The 18,838-nt window shown below is 44.1% G+C and overlaps 1 protein-coding gene across 1 annotated transcript in view; it reads left to right on the top strand.

Moving 5' to 3' along the window:
* Positions 1 to 18,838, top strand: part of fras1 (Fraser extracellular matrix complex subunit 1) — a 515,676-nt gene that overhangs the window by 417,317 nt on the left and 79,521 nt on the right. Inside the window, 5 exon segments of the mRNA XM_055640301.1 lie at positions 2,046 to 2,186; positions 3,681 to 3,908; positions 6,073 to 6,186; positions 15,702 to 15,852; positions 16,936 to 17,095. Of these exon segments, the coding sequence (XP_055496276.1) occupies positions 2,046 to 2,186; positions 3,681 to 3,908; positions 6,073 to 6,186; positions 15,702 to 15,852; positions 16,936 to 17,095 (794 nt within the window).

Here is an 18,838-nt window from a genome sequence, read left to right as displayed (position 1 = left end):
AGCGCTAATATTCATGGTTGCAATTAACATGCAAGTGCTGGTTTGAGACTGGAAATTTGCATTTCACAATCGTACTTGTATGCACAGGAAAGAAAATGCATACAGTGAGGATTTGGATGTGGGTGGTAAAGTGGGGCACTTTGAAACCTTCTAAAGCCAGGTGAAGAGATGGCAAGTTGGAAGTGCCTCAGAGCATAAGAGATCAACATGGTGCCACAGCAATTAATGCTGTTGATGAGGGGTGAGGGGTCCAGGTGTTCTCCTTGTTTCTCCTAAATTGATAAAATGTATAGCAGTTTTGCAATCCTTAAATGCATCATTTTGATTGGAACGCTGCTAGGGCATTGTAAATAGTATAAATAATGTTGCCAGGGCTTGATATTAACGGTTGCCCGGGTGCCAATGGCTATCTAAAGTCCCGCCATGCAACCTAAAAGGCGTGTCATTTTGCCCGGCTTGGCAAGCACCCCGGACACCTGCCGTTCAACTCTGAGCGAGCCTCCCTCTCTATCTCTCACCCTGTCACTCTCCATCTCCGCCCGCCATCCGTGTCCGGGCCACCGGCTCTCCGCTCTCCGGCCACTCCTGTGGCCCTGCACATGTGCACTGCCACAGCAACTGGTCAGCGCCGGGCACTTTCTCCCTCCCTTTGCATTGTGGGAGATCTGACTGCCATTGCTGTCCAGTCGCTGCCTCGCCGTGACCACTGAAAACCAACGCAGAATCACTCCCTGGAGCTGTAGTAACTCCCTGGAGTAACTCTTGCTTCTTGGTTTCCTGGTCCTCCAAAAATATTCCAAATGGAATTTAAACTGGAGGGTGTTGGAGGGTCCACCACCAAACTCCAAACTCTGAACAATAACAGCCTATTGCACTTTATCTGTTTATTTATTGTGTATATAAATGGTCTATGGTATATAGACACACTGAACTTTTATCTCCTGTTCTGTATTGTGTTTACATATTCTGTTGTGCTGCAGCAAATAAGAATTTCAATGTCTGGGGCACATGACAATAAAACTCTCCTGACTCTTGACTTGGACTTAAGCAAAAAAGGGTTCTTATAATCTTATTAAGAGCAGCTTATAATGAAGCCGACCAGAGAAAAGGCAATTCTGGATTTAGTGTTGTCCAATGAACCAGATATGATAAGAGAACTCGAGGTAAAGGAACCGCTTTGAGGTAGTGATCATAATATGATTAGTTTTAATCAGCAAGGAGAAGGTTAAATCGGAAGTAGCAGTGATGCAGTTGAACAATGGGGACCATGAAGGCATGAGAGGGGAGCTGGCTTAAGGTAGACTGGAAAGGGATCCTAGCAGGAATGACGGTGGAACAGCAATCGCAGGAATTTCTGGGCATAATCTGGAAGACGCAGGATCATTTCATTCCAAAAAGGAAGAAAGATTCTAAGGAGAGTAGGAGGCAACTGTGGCTGACAAGAGAAGTTAAGGATAGAATAAAACTAAAAGAAAAGATGTATAACATAGCAAAGAGTAGCTGGAAGCCAGAGGTTTGGGAAACTTTCATAGCACAACAGAGGAAATAAAATGGCAATACGGGCTGAATAGATGAAGTACGAAGGGAAGCTGGCCAGGAATATAAAGAAGGACAGTAAAAGCTTCTTTAGATATGTTACACACATATGTCAGCAGGTCTGTGCACCTAAGTGAATAAGTCATGTGACAGGAGTAAAATTAGGGCATTCGGCCCATCAAGTCTACTCTGTCATTCAATCGTGGCTGATGTATCTCTCCCTCCTCACCCCATTCTCCTGTCTTCTCCCCATAACCTCTGACACCATAACCTCTGCCATGTTAATTCTGCCAGTGCCAGAATGTATATTTCATTCTTAATTGCCCCTGAACCGAGGAAGCAGTTAAAGGCAAACACATGGGTGTCGATTTGTGCCACTGAATTGAATAGCCTATAATTATCTTTGTTGCATTGACTTTACAATAAATTGATTATGAAACTTACATTACCTAAAGTGACACCAATCTTTGTCTAAGAACAGCATTGTCACGCTTTCTTTGTTCAATCAGGTGTCTCAAACATTTTACATTACTATTCGGCCTGTGGATGATGCACTGCCTGTGGTACAAATTCCCGGAATGCGAGTGCAAGAGGGAGTGAGAAAGACCATAACCGAATTTGAGCTGAAGGCTACTGATGCAGACACAGAGGTGAGTATTAAATCCGGCAACAAACCAGCGTTATCTCAGCTTGCTTCCTCATTATTGGGGGAAAGCTATACTTCCTGCCTTCTTTTGTTCACAATTTCTCGCTAAGCCAAATATCTTTGCTGCTTTTAGTATGTAAATGTAACAGCAAGGAGGAAATGGAATAGATTCCTGCATTGACTCATTTTTTCATTTGATTTATTGAATGATATCAATGTGTTGAAATTTAAAGTTGTACATCCATAATCAGCAGGGCACAACCCCACATTGATTGTTTTCTGTTTTATTCCTATATTAGTAGTATTTAAGATTCTACATTACATAGAAACGCAACCATCAATTTTCCATTCCTTATGTAATTCACATGTTTAAATCCATTGCTATTTTCATTTGATTTCTGTTAAATAATTTCAGTGGAGTAGATATGCTGAGAGAAATTAGTTGTAAAAATTATTTGTATAAAACACCTCAGGATGCTTACAGTAAAGAAGTGCTTTTTTGAAGTGTAGTCATGTATAAACATTAAAGGGGCTGAGAGTTTTAGTGGGGCTGCTGTGCTCTCTTTTTAAGCAACAATGTTGTAGACACTCCTTGTGTTAATGCTAAGGTGATATCTTGAGGCTGCATCAGGCTGTGTGTTGAGCCAAAGCATGTGGACAGTACGTGTCACTACCTGTTGAGGTTCTACCTGTCCCTGGTGTTGTGAAGGAAGGGTCTGACTCCAACAACTGGACATTGTTTTCCCACCTATCCTTTGCAGAAAAGTTCTTCCAGACTAACACCTTTGACCACAAGTCCTCGGGCAGTGGTCAGCATGGAATATCCTGAAGGCACTGCAGGACAAGGACTCAAAGGATCCTGTGGCGTGGTTCAATGAGCAGACTGCCCAGTTTGTCTGGCGAAATGTCTCATCACCAGAAACTCACCAACAAGCACCAAGCTGGCAGTTAAGGGAGCCCTCCCAGTCTAATCCTTCCTGCACCATAGAAATCTCATTACCAGCCCTCGGGACAGCTGCTACGAAGATGAGACCTGCTCACGTCTTCGCAGTTGATGGAACTTGGTGACCTTCCAGCAGAGCGAGATGGCCATCAGGAAATGTCGCCGACAGACCCATTCCAAGGGTGCAAGTACATGCTGAAGGACTTGCTGAAGCTTGATTCAGCTAACGCCAAGGCTCTGTAGGGCAGGGCCACTGTCTAGAGTCATTCTGCAGCTGGATATCGGGGACCAGGGTCTGGTGGAGACGCCCCTCAAAGAAGGGAGGGAATAGCAATCCAGGGGGCCATATGAATGGCAAGACTGCTTGGTATAAGGATAGTTTGCAAACACTATCCAATATATCATTAATGAGTATAAACGCTGAGAGGGTCGGAAGAATTTTATTCATTGTTCTTGTTTTGCATGGATAGCTTTTATGCTGAATAAAGTTTATTTTTGGAAAAAAATATGAACTGACCTGAATGACTGCCCATTGCTATGAACTCTGACACACAGGCTGTATCTTTGACCTTTACCATTGTACAACCCCCGCGCCATGGGACCATTGAGCGCACTAATAACGGACATCACTATCGTCAGACCAACACGTTCACAATGGATGACATTTACCAGAATCACATCAGCTACAATCACGATGGCAGCAACTCTTTCAAAGATCGTTTTGCTTTCACTGTGACTGATGGGACCAATCCATTCTTCATCGTCGAAGAGGAGGGAAAAGAGGTCAGTTCCTTCCAGAGACAAGTGGATTAAAAATACACAGTGGATTAGAGAAGGACACAAAGTGCTGGAGTAACTCAGCAGGTCAGGTAACAGCTTTGGAGAACAGAGATCGGGGACAGGTTGGGTCGGGACCCTTCTTCAGACCAACCCAAAACGTCACCTATCCATATTCTCCAGAGATGCTTTCTGACCCACTGAGTTATTCCAGCACTTCGTGTCCCTTTTTGTAAACCAGCATCTGCAGTTCCTTGTTTCAACATGGATTCGAGAGTCAAGACAAGATACTGGTTTACAAAAGTACACAAAAATGCTGGAGAAAGTCAGCGGGTGCAGCAGCATCTATGGAGCGAAGGAAATAGGCAACGTTTCAGGCCAAAACCCTTCTTCAGACTGTCTGAAGAAGGGTTTCGGCCCGAAATGTTGCCTATTTCCTTCGCTCCATAGATGCAGCTGCACCCGCTGAGTTTCTCCAGCATTTTTGTGTACCTTCGATTTTCCAGCATCTGCAGTTCCTTCTTGAACACTGGTTTACAAAACGCTGGATTAACTCAATGGGTCAGGCAGCATCTCTGGAGAACATGGACAAGTGACATTTTGGGATGGGACCCTTCTTATGACTAGGGGAGGAACGAAATCTGGGAGAGAGGAGGGGCTTCTCCTTTGTGCCCCACCTGGACGCACAACTATTCTTCTCCACCCCTTCTCTTCCACCTAATTACCTTCCTCAAGCTTCACAATTTGCAACTCTTCAAGCCTTTAATCTCACACCTTCTGTCTATTCATCTCAGGACTTTGTCCACCATCTGCCTATCAAAAAAAATCCTCACCAATATCAGTCTATTACTTCCACGCTTTGCCCTGCCTTGCCATCTTTCTCCTCCCCCCCCCCCCCCCACCTTTACAATCAGTCTGAAGAAGGGTACCAATCCAAAACGTGACTTATCCATCTTCTCCAGAGATGCTGCCTGACCGGCTGAGTTACTCCAACACCGTCTTTTCAGGGGGCGTCGGATGCTTTATGTAATTTTGTGTTGTTCCTATCACGTCAAGGAATGTGGGAGCTTTAAAAATGTGTGAGAGGCATGTGTTAAATGTGTGGAAGCAAAGAGGGTGGCATGGTGGCGCAGCGGTAGAGTTGCTGCCTTGCAGCGTCAGAAACCCGAGTTCAATCCTGACTATACGTGTTGTCTGTGCGGAGTTTGTACGTTCTCCCCGTGACTGGGTTGGTTTAACCTGGGTGCTTCAGTTTCCTCACACATTCCAAAGATGTACAGGTTTGTAGGTTGATTTGGCTTTGGAAAATAGAGTGTAAATTGTCCCCAGGATAGTGCTTGTGTAGGGGTATCGCGACTGTTTCTGTGCTGTATCTCTAAACTCTAAAGAGGCCTGTGAAATGACAAGGGGAGATTCAGTACCTCCCGGGACTTGAGTGGGGAATCAACAGCAGTCCAGGGACATCCAGTCCATCTACCTCTCAGCTAAGGTTGTGAACCATAAAGATCTTGGAATAACTAAAGAGGGAGAAATAACCAAGCAGCTCCACAAAATAACATTAATAACCCATTTGAATTGGAGGATCCGGGAAGGTGCAGAATATAGTCAATCTTTTCAAACCTGACAGAAACACAACACAGTTTCCTGCAACAGGGTGCATCTAATATAGAAACATAGAAACATAGAAATTAGGTGCAGGAGTAGGCCATTCGGCCCTTCGAGCCTGTACCGCCATTCAATATGATCATGGCTGATCATCCAACTCAGTATCCCGTACCTGCCTTCTCTCCATACCCTCTGATCCCTTTAGCCACAAGGGCCACATCTAACTCCCTCTTAAATATAGCCAATGAACTGGCCTCTACTACCCTCTGCGGCAGAGAGTTCCAGAGATTCACCACTCTCTGTGTGAAAAAAGTTCTCATCTCTTCTCATATACATTCTCAGTCTTCCCCTCAAGAAATCAGAGGGGAGAGTCTTGGCCTTGATATTGAATAGATAATCTGATAGTTCAGGAGTTTAGAAGTATCACTGGAGGTGGCGGTGAGTTGGAGCTTTATGTAATTTTGATGTGCTTATCTAAACCGCGGGTGGTAGCATCCTCGTGATAGTACACATATAGAATGCTAACCTAATTCATCCTTTTGTCTTTCTAATTATTTGAAACTAGATTGTGACAGCTGCTCCCCAGAGATTTAAGATTGATATTCTGCCTGTGGATGACGGGACTCCAAGAATTGTTACCAACCTGGGACTGCAGTGGCTGGAGATTATGAATAATAAAGTAATTCCATTTCATGTATTTCCGGTAACTAAAGATTCAAAGCACCAGTCAGGCAACTGATCAAATTTCTCCCTTGCATTGCAAATTATGAATTTTGTATTAGTTTCATGCAATATTTATCTACTGAAACAATTAATTGATAGAATCGCTGATTCTGTAAAAGAGTAATTGAGTAGTGGAGAATCTGGAATGCTGGAATCTTGAACTGAGCACACAGTGCTGGAGGAAGTCAGCATGTCAAGCAGTATCTGTGGAGGGCACAGACAGGTGGCCATTCCGGTCCGGACCCTGAGGAAGGGACCTGACCCAAAATATCACCATTTCCTCCACAGATGCTGCCTGACCCGAATAATTGATGAGTCTGGTTAGACTCAGGCCAAGCAACCTCATCACGGATTCATGCACCACAGAAAGAGTTCCTTCAATAAATAAATAAATAAATAAAAATAAATAAATAAAAGGTGCCAGGATCTGGCAACGTGGGGTAAAAAAAACCCAACAAAACAACAAAAACAGACTTGGTTGATAGTCCCCTTTCTGCGGAGTTTAATGTTATAATAGAGCGATTGTTTCTCCTTTCTTTTTCCTTCTAGGGTTTTCTAGGGTCTACTTTCTTTCTTTCCTAAGAGGCTTTCTTTTCTCAACACTCTCCTGCACCTTCACGACTCTTGCGCACTTTCTTTACTTTCTCTACTTCTATCTTTTTCTTAAAGCTCAAAAAATGAAGCGGTACAAAAAATGTATTAAGACATATGTGTTGTGTCGTATTGTAACTTACCGTACTTCTAATAAAAATAAAAAAAAAATAAAAATTAACTTAAAAAAGAAAGAGTTCCTTCAGCTCACCAGGTCGATGGCAAACCTCCGGTTTACCTGCACTGGTCTATAGCCTTCCATGCCTTGTGGATTCAAGTGCTCCTCTTGAAACTTAGAAACATAAAACATAGAAAATAGGTGCAGGAGTAGGCCATTCGGCCCTTCGAGCATGCACCGCCATTCAATATGAGCAGTAAATTAAAACTTATAAATGTTGTGAGAGTCTCTCCAACATTCCCTCCGATACGTCTTTCAGATTTCAACCACCATTTAGGGGAAGGTAGACAAAAATGCTGGAGAAACTCAGTGGGTGATGCAGGGGAAAGGTCCTTTTTTCCTTCTTCCAACATTCTGTCCAAACCTCTTGCCTTAAACTAAGCCCCCCAATTGTTGTCTTGGAAGTACCCGTGCCGTTACATGTGAACTGGAGGGTTGGGGCAGACACACATCGACTGCTTTACTGCAACGTTCAGGGCTGTCCATACCTCTCGATGCACAAAGAAAGATAAGACTTGGTGATGGTTGGGTGAGAGAGGAAAGGACCCATGGATGAGTCCTAAACCGGTTTGGAAAAGGTAGAGGGATCTCTTGGCAGTCAGAGCCTATGGATGGGAGTGTGCCTGCACTCAAAGCTGGATTGTGGCCTAGGCTTCAGGACAGGGTGAGTGAGAGGTAATACGAAGGATTAGGGTCCATGGGAACAGTTCATAATAGTAAATTATAAAAACTAAATGGCCACTGTCTGGGTCGGGGTCACAGTCTTAGGATTGAATGTGTTCCAATAGGCATCTTTTAATTAGCAGTAAATTAAGACAGAAAGTTTATTTTTTGTCTTTATTAATAAGTTTGTGGTTATACATTATTTTATAAATTATGTAAATTGCACTGTGTAATAACAATATTTAGTAAACAATCTGTTCCTTGCATGGATGCATGGTTCAGGACACAGAGACCTGCGGGTAGGACTGCATGAAGCTGTGGGTATTCCTAAGTGCAAGGGCTGGCAAGTTCCAAACCTGCCAGACGAACTTGACCAATAATTTTCCCTTTTGTGTTCTGCTGTTAATGTTTAGGTCATTTATTCTTTGTTTTATCTTTAATATTTCTAATTATTTAATCATGGTTTAAGGAATTGTGGTTAAACCCTTTTTTGGTACGTTATTTTTATTCTTTAATAGTTTTATACGTTTCTGTCATGGGAACAGGTAAAAAACAATGTGCTGGAGGAATACCTTGGCGGCTATTTTAATGCAAGCAAGGAATTTCACTGTGACAATAAAGTGTTCAATTCAATTCAACTCACCGGGTCAGGCAACATCAGTGGAGGGAAATGGACAGACGATGTTTGAGGTCAGGACCTTTCGACAGACTGACTGAAGTAGGGTGGAGAAAGAATATTGGGGTGGGACCGTCACTTACAAGTGATAGGTGGATACGGGTGAGATAGGAATTTAGGGAGATGGGTGGAGATTGTGACAAAGGCTAGAAGTGGAAAGCAATCACAAGGATGTCAAATAAGGGGAGAAGAGGAGGTGTGAAATGTAAAACTGGAGAAAGGGATATGGTTGGAATGGGACAGGAAGAAGGGGGGGGGGGGGATAAAAGGGAAATGTGGGACTTGGCGATTGGGGATCAGAGTGTGAAGGGGGAGAAAGGGGCAATGTGGCTGGAATGTTGGGTGAAATGTGTGTGCACTGGGTTAGTTCCCAGGGATCTTTTTGTCTGTTAGGCTTGGTAATTACCCAATTATATTATTGCTGCCACTCTGCTCCAGGGCCTTGGTAGACACTGAGAGTAACTTTCAAGGTCTAGAGGAGTTGGGCTGGTGTTGGATGAGCGGCATGTTCCACTCGGGAAAATCCAGACGATTTTTCACGGAAATCCAGTTATGTGTGGGATAACATTTTAATTTGACCATTTGTATTAAAATAATTACATGCATAAAAAGAAACATTGCTGGAACCCATGCTAGAAGGGGAAGAAATAAGTACAATTCCCAGATCATTAACAATTGACCAAAAGTTTTGGGCTGAGAGAATTTGCTGACAAACTTTTCCTGCATTGAGCCTGTCCAATCCCTTAAGAATTTTATATGGAGATAACACGATAAAGTTGGAGTAAATAAAACCAGGCTTCTTAAAAGAAGTGAAGTGGAGGAGCACTGACATTTTGGGAGGATTTTAGTCTACAGAAGAGCAAAGGCCATGAAAGGATTTGAAATTTAAGATAATAATCTAGAAACAGTATATTTCAGCTTCTGTTCTCTGAGGATGTGCCAGTGCTCCTGTTGTCACTTTGTTAATTTGCCTGTCACATCAAATAAACCATGTGCTCTGATCTGCTGCAGATCAGTAATTAACTCAAGCATTCATTGTATGCGTGCAGAACACATCCATTCTGATTTTCGGAATACACACTTTGTGTTATTCTCAAATTGCTTTTGATTACTCAATTTGAACTAATATTTATCTTCATGAAAGTGTATAGAGCAGTAAATAGCAACTAACAAGGCAAACTGTACTATGGAAACATGGATACTGTGCCGGCTAGTTTTCTGAAGGATAATAACATTAGCAGTAAAACAAACTTGAATGAGCAATTGCATCAATTAATTTATGTTTCAATCCAAGATTAACATAGATTAGATTTTGATAGAGATGTGTAATGTCATGATGACCCTTTTACAATACGCAAACACTGAAAGTAATACAATTCAGTTTTGATTGCATTATCTTTTTTTGCAAAGCTTGTTATAAGAATGATTATTTGACATTAACCTACCAAAGCTGGAATGAAAATCAGAAAAAAAAACTGTGAGTGCCAGAAATCTGACTATACATAGACAATGCTGGAAGCCCACAGCAGATCAGGCAGCATGTGTGGATGGAGAAACAGGTTTAATGTTTTAGGCCATGACTTTTGTTTCTCATTTCACAGATGCTGCTTAACCTGTTGAGTGTTTCCAGCAATATTTGATTTTATATTAAATATGGAATTTTGTGCAATCAGTGTAGTTATTTACAAGGGAATAAATTCCTGTGTTGTTGCGATGTGTATTTATTGATAACTGCTGCCACGTTCTCACGGGAGCTCCTGTCAAAGAGCAACCCCTCTCTACACTGAAAATTATTTGAATTAATAACAGTGTCCCCTTTAAATTCCCTTACATTTATCCTTTTAACGTATAAATTTAATTTAAAATCTGATAATCCAGAATTTGCTGGACATTGGCTGTGCAAGTAGATTTTCTAGACTCTTGGATGTTATTTCTATCAATACTCCAGTACACTTCTAATTCACAGTATGTCAGAAGCAACTGCAGATGCTGGTTTACACCGAAGATAGACACAAAAAGCCAGAGTAACTCAGCGGGTCAGGTAGCATCCCTGGAGTAAAGGAACTTCTAATTCACTTCTTTAAATATTTCACAGTAATATAATAAACGTTGGTAAGTTTAAAGGGTATGCAGGGAAACAAAGCCGGGTGAGCCACAGGGCTGTAGCCAGAGGCCATTTCCAGAGGACTGGAGAGTAGCTAATGTTGTTTAAGAAGGGAAGTAGGGAGAATCCAGGGAGTTATAGTTTATTTCCATTGGGTGGCGCCGTGTTGGCAGCCTTGCCAACAGTCAGTCTGTCTTTTCGTTTTTTTGTAATTTTTTGTGTGTTTTAAAAGTTTGTGTTAATGTTCTCTGGTTTGTTTTATGTGGGGGAGGGTGGGGGGGGAGGGTCGGGGAAGATTTTTTTTCAATCTCTTACCTTGCCAGAGATGCGATTGTTTTCCGGATCGTATTTCCGGTTGCTCGGCAACCTAACATCATGGAGCTGGAGGCTTTGCTCGGGACTGACTTTGAGCCCCACCACGGGGCCATGGACTTATCATCGGAGCCGATCGCTTGCCTGGGATTGATGCTCCAATCGTGGTCTGCAGACATCACCATCGAGGAGCTCGCAGTCTCGGGCAGTGTCGGGAAGCTCCAAACGACACAGAAGGTTTCGACCAGCCCCTACCTGGGGTCAGATCATCCGGCGTGGGGCAGCTGAGAATCCCCCCGCCCATCCCCCCCAATGCAGGATTGCCCCAACGCAAGGGCCCAAACGCCGCCGACAACGGGAGCCAAGATCACCCCGTCAACGGAAGGTTCGAGGCCCCCGACCGCGGGAGAACAAAGAAGGGAAGAGATTTAACTTTTTTTCGCCTTCCATCACAGTGATGAATGTGGAGGAGTCATTGTGGTGGATGTTCATGTTAAAGTGTGCTTTGTGTGTTTTGTTGCTTTTTATTGGTATGACTGTATGGCAAATCAAATACCTTATATGTTGCAAAACATACTTGGCTAATAAAGTATGCTTATGATAAGCCAACAAGCCAAACATCAATGATAGGGAAACTTTTGGATAGGATTCTTAGGAATAGGATTTACTCCGACTTGGAAGAAAATGGGCTAATTAGAATAGAATAGAATATAGAATAGAATATTTATTACATGTCATTTGAACCTCAGTGAGGCTCAAACGAAACTTAGTTTCCACAGCCATACAAACAAAGATAATTGCTACAAGACATACACACAATTCAATTTATACAAACATCCATCACAGTGAATCTCCTCTTCACTGTGATGGAAGACAAAGTCCTTCTCTCCCCTGCACCTTTTTTCTCCCGATGTTGAAGCCCCAGGCAGGCGATGGTAAGTTCCACGGCCATTTTAGGCCGCGCGGGGCAATGTACAGCCCCGCTCCAGGCTGAAAAGTCACAAGTTGGAGATCTCGGCGGGCGCTGGAATGTCCCGCGGCCATTGAAGCCGCGCCGGGCGATGTACGGCCCCGCTCCGGGTCGTCCAACCCCGCCACACGGGCTGGAGAGGTCGCGTTGCGGGAGCTCCTGAAAGCGGTCTCGACTCGGACCCGCGAGCTCCCGATATCCCAGTCCACCGGACCTACGGCTGCAGCTGGAGCTTCCGAACTCCGGGGTCGGGCCTCAGCAGCGAGTCACCACCGCTCCCCACGCTCCGAGGCCAACTTGCCCCATTATAGTGAGTGCGCAGCACTGCAGGCTCCGGGACTGGAGCCCCCAAGTAATTCCAGCTGGAGGCCGCTCCACGGTGCTAGGCCCCAACAACAACGGAGACCCGACAGGAAAAAGGTCGGGTCTCCCGTGCAGGGAAGAGATTTTAAAAAGTTTCCCCATCCCCACCCCCCACATATACACAGTTAAAAACAGTATAAAAAACACAAACAACTACATTTAACTAGACAAAAAAAAAGACAGACAGGCTGACACACAGAGTCGCACCGCCACACCCCAGTCAGCTTGGCTTTTTGCACATCAAGTCGTGTCTTACTTACTTGGAGTTTTTTTAGCATGAGAGCCAGGGGTTCATGACACAGCTTTACAGGTCTTTAGATAGATACAAAGTGCTGGAGTAACTCAGTGGGTCAAGCGGCATCTCTGGAGAAAAAGGATGGGTGACGTTTCGGGTCCAAACCCTTCTTCAGATCTGAAGTTCCATCCTACGCATTTTATAGGACTTTAGTTGGGCAACATTTGGAGTATCGCGTGCAGTTCTGGTTGTCCCAACACGGAAAGGATGTGAAGCCTTTGGAAAGTGTGCAGAAGTTGTTTACCAGAAAGATGTTTGGATTACAAGGAGAGGTTGGACATACTTGGATTGTTTTCTCTGGAACGCCCGAGATTGAGGAGAGACCTGTATAAGACATTATGAGAGGTGTATAGAGAGCAGACAGTCGGAACCTTTTTCCCAGGGTGGAACTGCCAATGATTGAGCACAGCTTTAAGGTCAGTGGACAATGTTCAACAAAGACGTGCAGGGAAAGTTTTTTTTGGGTGCCTGGAACGCGCTTCAGGGATGGTGGTGGAGGCAGATACAATAGTTGCATTTAAGAGGCTTTTGGGTAGGCACATAGACACATAGGCACATAGACATGCAGGGAATGTAGGGACTTGGATTAGGTGCAGGCAGTTCAGAGTTTGGCTTGGCATCATGTTCGGCATGGAAATTGTGGGATGAAGGGCCTTTACTGTGCTGTACTGATCTATGTTCGATGTGAGTCTCAAGGGACCACGGGAACAGGGGACCTGGTGAAACTAAAAAGAGCTTAGAAACTGGGTTCCTATGAACCAGGGACCCAATGTGCTTGAAGGGCAAGAAGAAACAGGACCTTGTTTTGTTAAATGGAGCAAGCACGAATCGGCATCTGAACCGCGAAAATCTCCAAATAGTTGAAGCAGATTATTGTACTTGTTAGATCATTTTAGCATTGACTACTGACAATAATCTGCTCAGCTACTATTTGGAGACCTTTATGGTTCAGATGCCGATATAACCTTTTCTACAGGGATTTTCCCAAATGTCCCTTTATGCTCCAGTAACAGCATGGCGGCAAGTGGTAGAGTTGCTGCATTAGTGCCAGAGACCCGGGTTTGATCCTGACTATGGGTGTTGTCTCTAAAGAGTTTGTACGTTCACCGTGTGGGATGACCTGCGTCCGAGATCTTTGGTTTTCTCCTACACTCCAAAGACGTAGAGGTTTGTAGGTTAATTGGCTTGGTATAAATTGCCCTTAGTGTGCGTAGGATAGTGTTAATGTGCGGAATCGCTGGTCAGTGCAAACTCAGTGGGCCGAAGGGCCTGTTTGTGTGCTGTATCTCTAAAACTAACTTCAGTGCAAATTTTGCAAAAGTTTTGTTCATGTATCTGAACTGCTTTCCTGTGAACCTATACCAGAGTTAAGGCATGAAGAGCACCAAGTAATAGACTGATGTATGGGGAGAGCTATGACGCACTAGTCTTTCAGGTATGGTTCTGACCACAGCCTTCCACTGACTGGCTGGCTCCAAGCTTCCGGTGCGTCAGGTAAACCCCCAGGATTGAATGGGTTAACCTATGATGAGCATTTGTCGGCACTGGGCCTGTACTCGCTGGTGTTTGGAAGAATGGGGGGGGACCTCATTGAAACATATATAATAGTGAAAGGCTTGGGTAGAGTGGATGTGGAGAGGATGTTTCCACTCGTAGGAGAGTTTTGGACTAGAGAACTAGCCTCAGAATTAAAGGACATTCTTTTAGGAAGGAGATGACGAGAAATGTATTTAGTCAGGGTGATGAATCTGTGGAATTCTTTGCCTCAGAAGGTTGTGGAGGCTGCCAGTGGATATTTTTAAGGCAGAGATAGATACATTCTTGATTAGTACAAGTGTCAGAGGTTATGGGGAGATGGCAGGAGAATGGGGTTAGGAGGGAGGGATAGATCAGCCATGATTGAATGGCAGAGTAGACTTGATGGGCCACATGGCCTAATTCTACTCCTACCACTTATGAGCTTATGAAAACCCTGGGCCTCTCCCAGCTCATGTGACCGGTTCTGCTGACAGGAAATGCTTATTGAGCCAACAAAACTCTGCCTTCAGACTCACCAGTTGTCAAAGCTGAAAGGTAACATGGACAAGGGTAACAAAAGCATTGGAGGACAAATTCCAGGTTTTGCTGTTCTTGACCTTCTGGATAGTAAAGGTTGTGTTTGGAAGATGCAGTGTCTTGTTGAGTTAATGCAGTGTATCCAATGGATGGAACAAACTGTTGCTACTGTTGGTGTCGGTGGTGGATTTAATCAATGGTTGTGGATGGGTGTCTATCAAATGGGCTTCTATATCTTGTATGGTGTCCAGCTTCTTAATGCTGCATTCATCCAGGTGAGTGGAGGGAATTACATTACGTTCTTGACTTGAGCTTGTAGATATAGACCCGGGGAACTGCAGATGCTAGTTTACAAAAAGGGCTGAAAGGGCTGGGGTAACTCAAGTGGTTGGGCAGCAGCTCTGGAGAAGGGTCCTCGACCCTGAAACATTGCCTCTCCATGTTTTCCAGCGATGCTGCCTGACCCACTAAGTGACTCCAGCACTTTGTGCCTAGTTCTTTGAGCTTGTAGATGTTGGACAGACGTTGGGGTGAATTTCATGCTGCAGGATCCCTAGCCTCTGATCTGCTCTTGTCACCACAAGAGGAGTCCAACAAAGCAGCATAGGTTTCCCATAGTCACCTCTCCTGTGGTCCCATGGTCACCTCTCCAACCCAACTGTGGGTGCACAGGGGCCCATAAGGGACTTGACGGAAAACCTCTTCTTCTTGCGTTTGAGGCAGCAGAAGTTATGTAACGCCCTCCGGGGGCTGTTGCCAGTTCAATGTGCTGTATTCAGCTGCAGCTGGGTAATGCCATCCGGATCGACATCTGTAGGTGCACGCCCTAAAAAGGTCGCGTGCTCCGGGTTGGCGCCAAGCAGCGGCGACTGAGGCTGCATTAGGTCTGCAAGCTGTTGTTGTTTGTTCGTTATTATTTCTGCTGCTGTCTCTGTTTGTTGTCATTCGCCTAACTGAGGTCAGTTGACAAGGCTCACCACGGGGAGGTCGACAACATGAGCTCCGAGGGAAACCTGAAATACAAGCTGAAAATGCAGCAAATACTCAGCTAACAGAGCAGTGACAGATGTTCAGGTCAATGATCTTTCATCAGATGCAATTGTTTCTCTCTCCAATGGAAGACCGAAGCTCATTTGTATTTATTGATTTTGTTTTCCTGCACCTACATTAATATCCATATAATTCAGACACCAACTTCAATTCTCATAACAACGTTTCCTTCACATGTCGTAATTCAGTGAAATAATTATGTTTTCCCAATCAGGCTATGAACCTGATCACAAAGAGGGAACTGTTCACCATTGATCCCGACACGGAAGACAAGCAACTGGTTTATGAGATAACCTCGGAGCCAAGCCACGGACACCTGGAGAACAAACTGAGGCCCGAGGCCCCTATATTATCATTCACGCAGGGTGAGTTCTCATCAACTGTCTTGCTGATCTCATGCACTGGTGGCTCTTTCAGATAAAAGCACTCAGATGGAGCAGGCAAGTTTAATTGCTTCACATCATGGTTTATGAGAGAGGATTTGGAGCTTTCTTCCTGTCTTTTGTGGGTGCTCTACACACAGGATGGTACCAATGGCCCCATTATTTAAAGCAACGGGCAGAACTAATTGTGTGCCTTGGACGTTGATCATCCTCCTGCTCAGTTGGATGTGGTTCTGTTAGCCAGAGCAGCCGTTCCATACCCAGGAAGGCCTCCTTTGCCAACCCTTCCACCCAACCTCTCCCAGCCTGAGGCCAGATCAAGCAACCTTGCCTGTTTTGTTCTTCAAAAGAAACAACCTCAGCTTCATGTCAGAAAGCTATTGGGGTGACACAGTGGCACAGCAGTAGAGTTGCTGCCTTACAGCGCCAGAGACCCAGGTACAATCCTGACTATGGGTGCTGCCTGTATGGAGTTTGTACGTTCTGCTTGTAACCATGTGGGGTTTCTCCGGGTGGTCCAGTTTCCTCCCACACTACAAAGGTGTACAGGTTTGTAGGTTAACTAGCTTTGGTAAAATTGTAAATTCTCCTTAGTGCGTGTTGGATAATGCTAGTATACGGGGTGATCGATGTTTGGCGCGGACCCACTGGGCCAAAAGGCCTGTTTCCATGCTGTATCTCTAATGTCTACTGGGCTCTTCATTCCCTCATTTCTCCTGTAGTCTGATCCCTCAGCTTGTTCTCAGTCCTGGGTATGTTGTGCCCTTGATGCATGAGGGGCGTGTGATCTTGCCTATGCGACCATGATGACTATCTATGATAATCCCATTTGGCTGCATTAGGTCCCTTTTACTTTGTAAAACACAAAGTGCTGGGGGAACATGGATCGATGCATGTAGGCAGGTCTGGGGAGGGAATGAGCAGGTGTCAGTTCAGGTTGGGACCCTTCTTCAGGCTGTTTCAGAATCCAAATTAATTATTTGTTAGTTTTCTATCTGTAAAGGGCAAGAGCTGAGCTATAGTTATTTTACATACAACAAACGCTCCAAATTTGTTTCCTTGCAGAGGATATTAACTTGGGTTTGGTCAGCTACATTCTAAATGAAGACAAGATTCAAAAGACCATGGACACGTTCAAGTTTTTGGTGAAAGATAGCAAGCCCAACATCGTCAGCGATAACGTGTTCCACATCCAGTGGTCACTCATCAGCTTCGAATACACCAGGTAGGAATCGTGAATATGCTGCCGTTTGATTTACGTTCTCTTCTAACATTACTGTAGAAAGTCCACATCAACAGTGCTGCATGAATGACAATATCTTTTGGAGCAGCTGAAAAGGCTCTTTGTAATTATAGATGTATTTTAGTCATTAATATTTAGAAATTTGTTTGACACAGGCTTTCAGTTAATATGCTGTCATAAGGTCATAAGGAATAGGAGTGGAATTAGGCCATTTGGCCCATCAAGTCTACCCCGCCAGTCAATCATGGCTGATCTATCTCTCCCTCCTAACCACATTCTCCTGCCTTCTCCTCATAACCTCTGACACCTGTACTAATCAAGAATCTATTTATCTCTGCCTTAAAAATATCTATTGACGGTCTCCACAGCCTTCTGTGGCAAAGAATTCCACAGATTCATCACCAATTAAAGAATTGTCTCCTCATCTCCTTCCTAAAAGAACGTCCTTTAATTCTGAGGCTCTGACCTCTAATCCAATACTCTCCCACGACTTGTCCGAAGTAATCTTGTCCTGTTCCCTAGATTAAGACTCATCAGTTTTGCAGTGCCACTGTGAGAGCATGTGATGTTATGTCGGACGATGAGATGATCACTGTAACACCTGAAGACACCAGGAGATGCCTACGACTCGGCCCACGTGGAGGAAAAGGCTCCAAGAAGCCTTTATCCCTCCATTCATCGACACAGGCCTTGCTTCTACTACCTCAAAGATGAATATCAGCTTTCTTGAGGCAGACTCTGGGCTCGTGGGTGACAAGGACAACATTTCTGTGTCGATCCTAGTTCTACCTTTCAAGTAACATTGGCATGTGGTTAGTGAAAAGGGGTGGCTAGTGATTGTGCTGGCAGAAACTGAGGAAAGGAATGGAATACTTTATGTCACGTGTGACAAGACACTGTGATATTTTCTACTTGCATATTTTGTCTCCTATTTTATTTAATGTTTATATTGACGAATTGTCAAATCAGTTAAATAGGTTAAAAACTGGCTGTCTTGTGGGCAACACTATTGTTAATCATCTGATGTATGCAGGCGACCTGGTCCTGCTCTGTCCATATAGTGCTGGGCTGCAGCAGATGCTGAAGGTGTGCTCTCAGTATGGCCTTGATTATGACATAAAGTATAACGCTAAGAAAAGCCGCATAATGGTAGTTAGAAGCGCTGAGGACAGGGAATCAACTTTTCCGACCTTTTATTTGTCAGACAGTCCTCTTGCAGTGTGTGAGGAAATTAAATACTTAGGTCATGTCATATCTGATGACTGGAAGGATGACAAAGACCTCTACCGACAGCGCTGTAAAATTTATCTTCAAGCCAACATGCTTATAAGGAAGTTTTATATGTGCTCTGACCATGTGAAGTGTTCCCTGTTCAGAACCTACATCACACCGTTATATACTGCTCAATTGTGGTCTAAGTATAAGAAAAAGAGTATGCAGAGGCTTAAGGTAGCATACAATGATGCAATGAGGTTGCTACTTCGTGTCCCTAGGTGGCATAGTGCCAGTCAATTGTTTGTGTCCACTAGAGTGCCAACCTGTGAGGCACTCTTAAGACAGCTGATGTTTAGTTTTATGTGTCGCCTGGACAAGTCAGAGAACCACATAATTGAAGCCTTAATCAGCCCTCTGAAAAGCTGCTATAGATTCACTTCTAGGCTAAGATGGCATTGGTGCAATAGCTTATATATATTTTAGGCTAATATGCAATTTCTTAATGTATCT

The sequence above is a fragment of the Leucoraja erinacea genome, chromosome 1, assembly GCF_028641065.1.
Source record: "Leucoraja erinacea ecotype New England chromosome 1, Leri_hhj_1, whole genome shotgun sequence".
Lineage (NCBI taxonomy): Eukaryota > Metazoa > Chordata > Chondrichthyes > Rajiformes > Rajidae > Leucoraja > Leucoraja erinaceus.
This window is presented reverse-complemented; position numbering and strand designations above follow the sequence as displayed.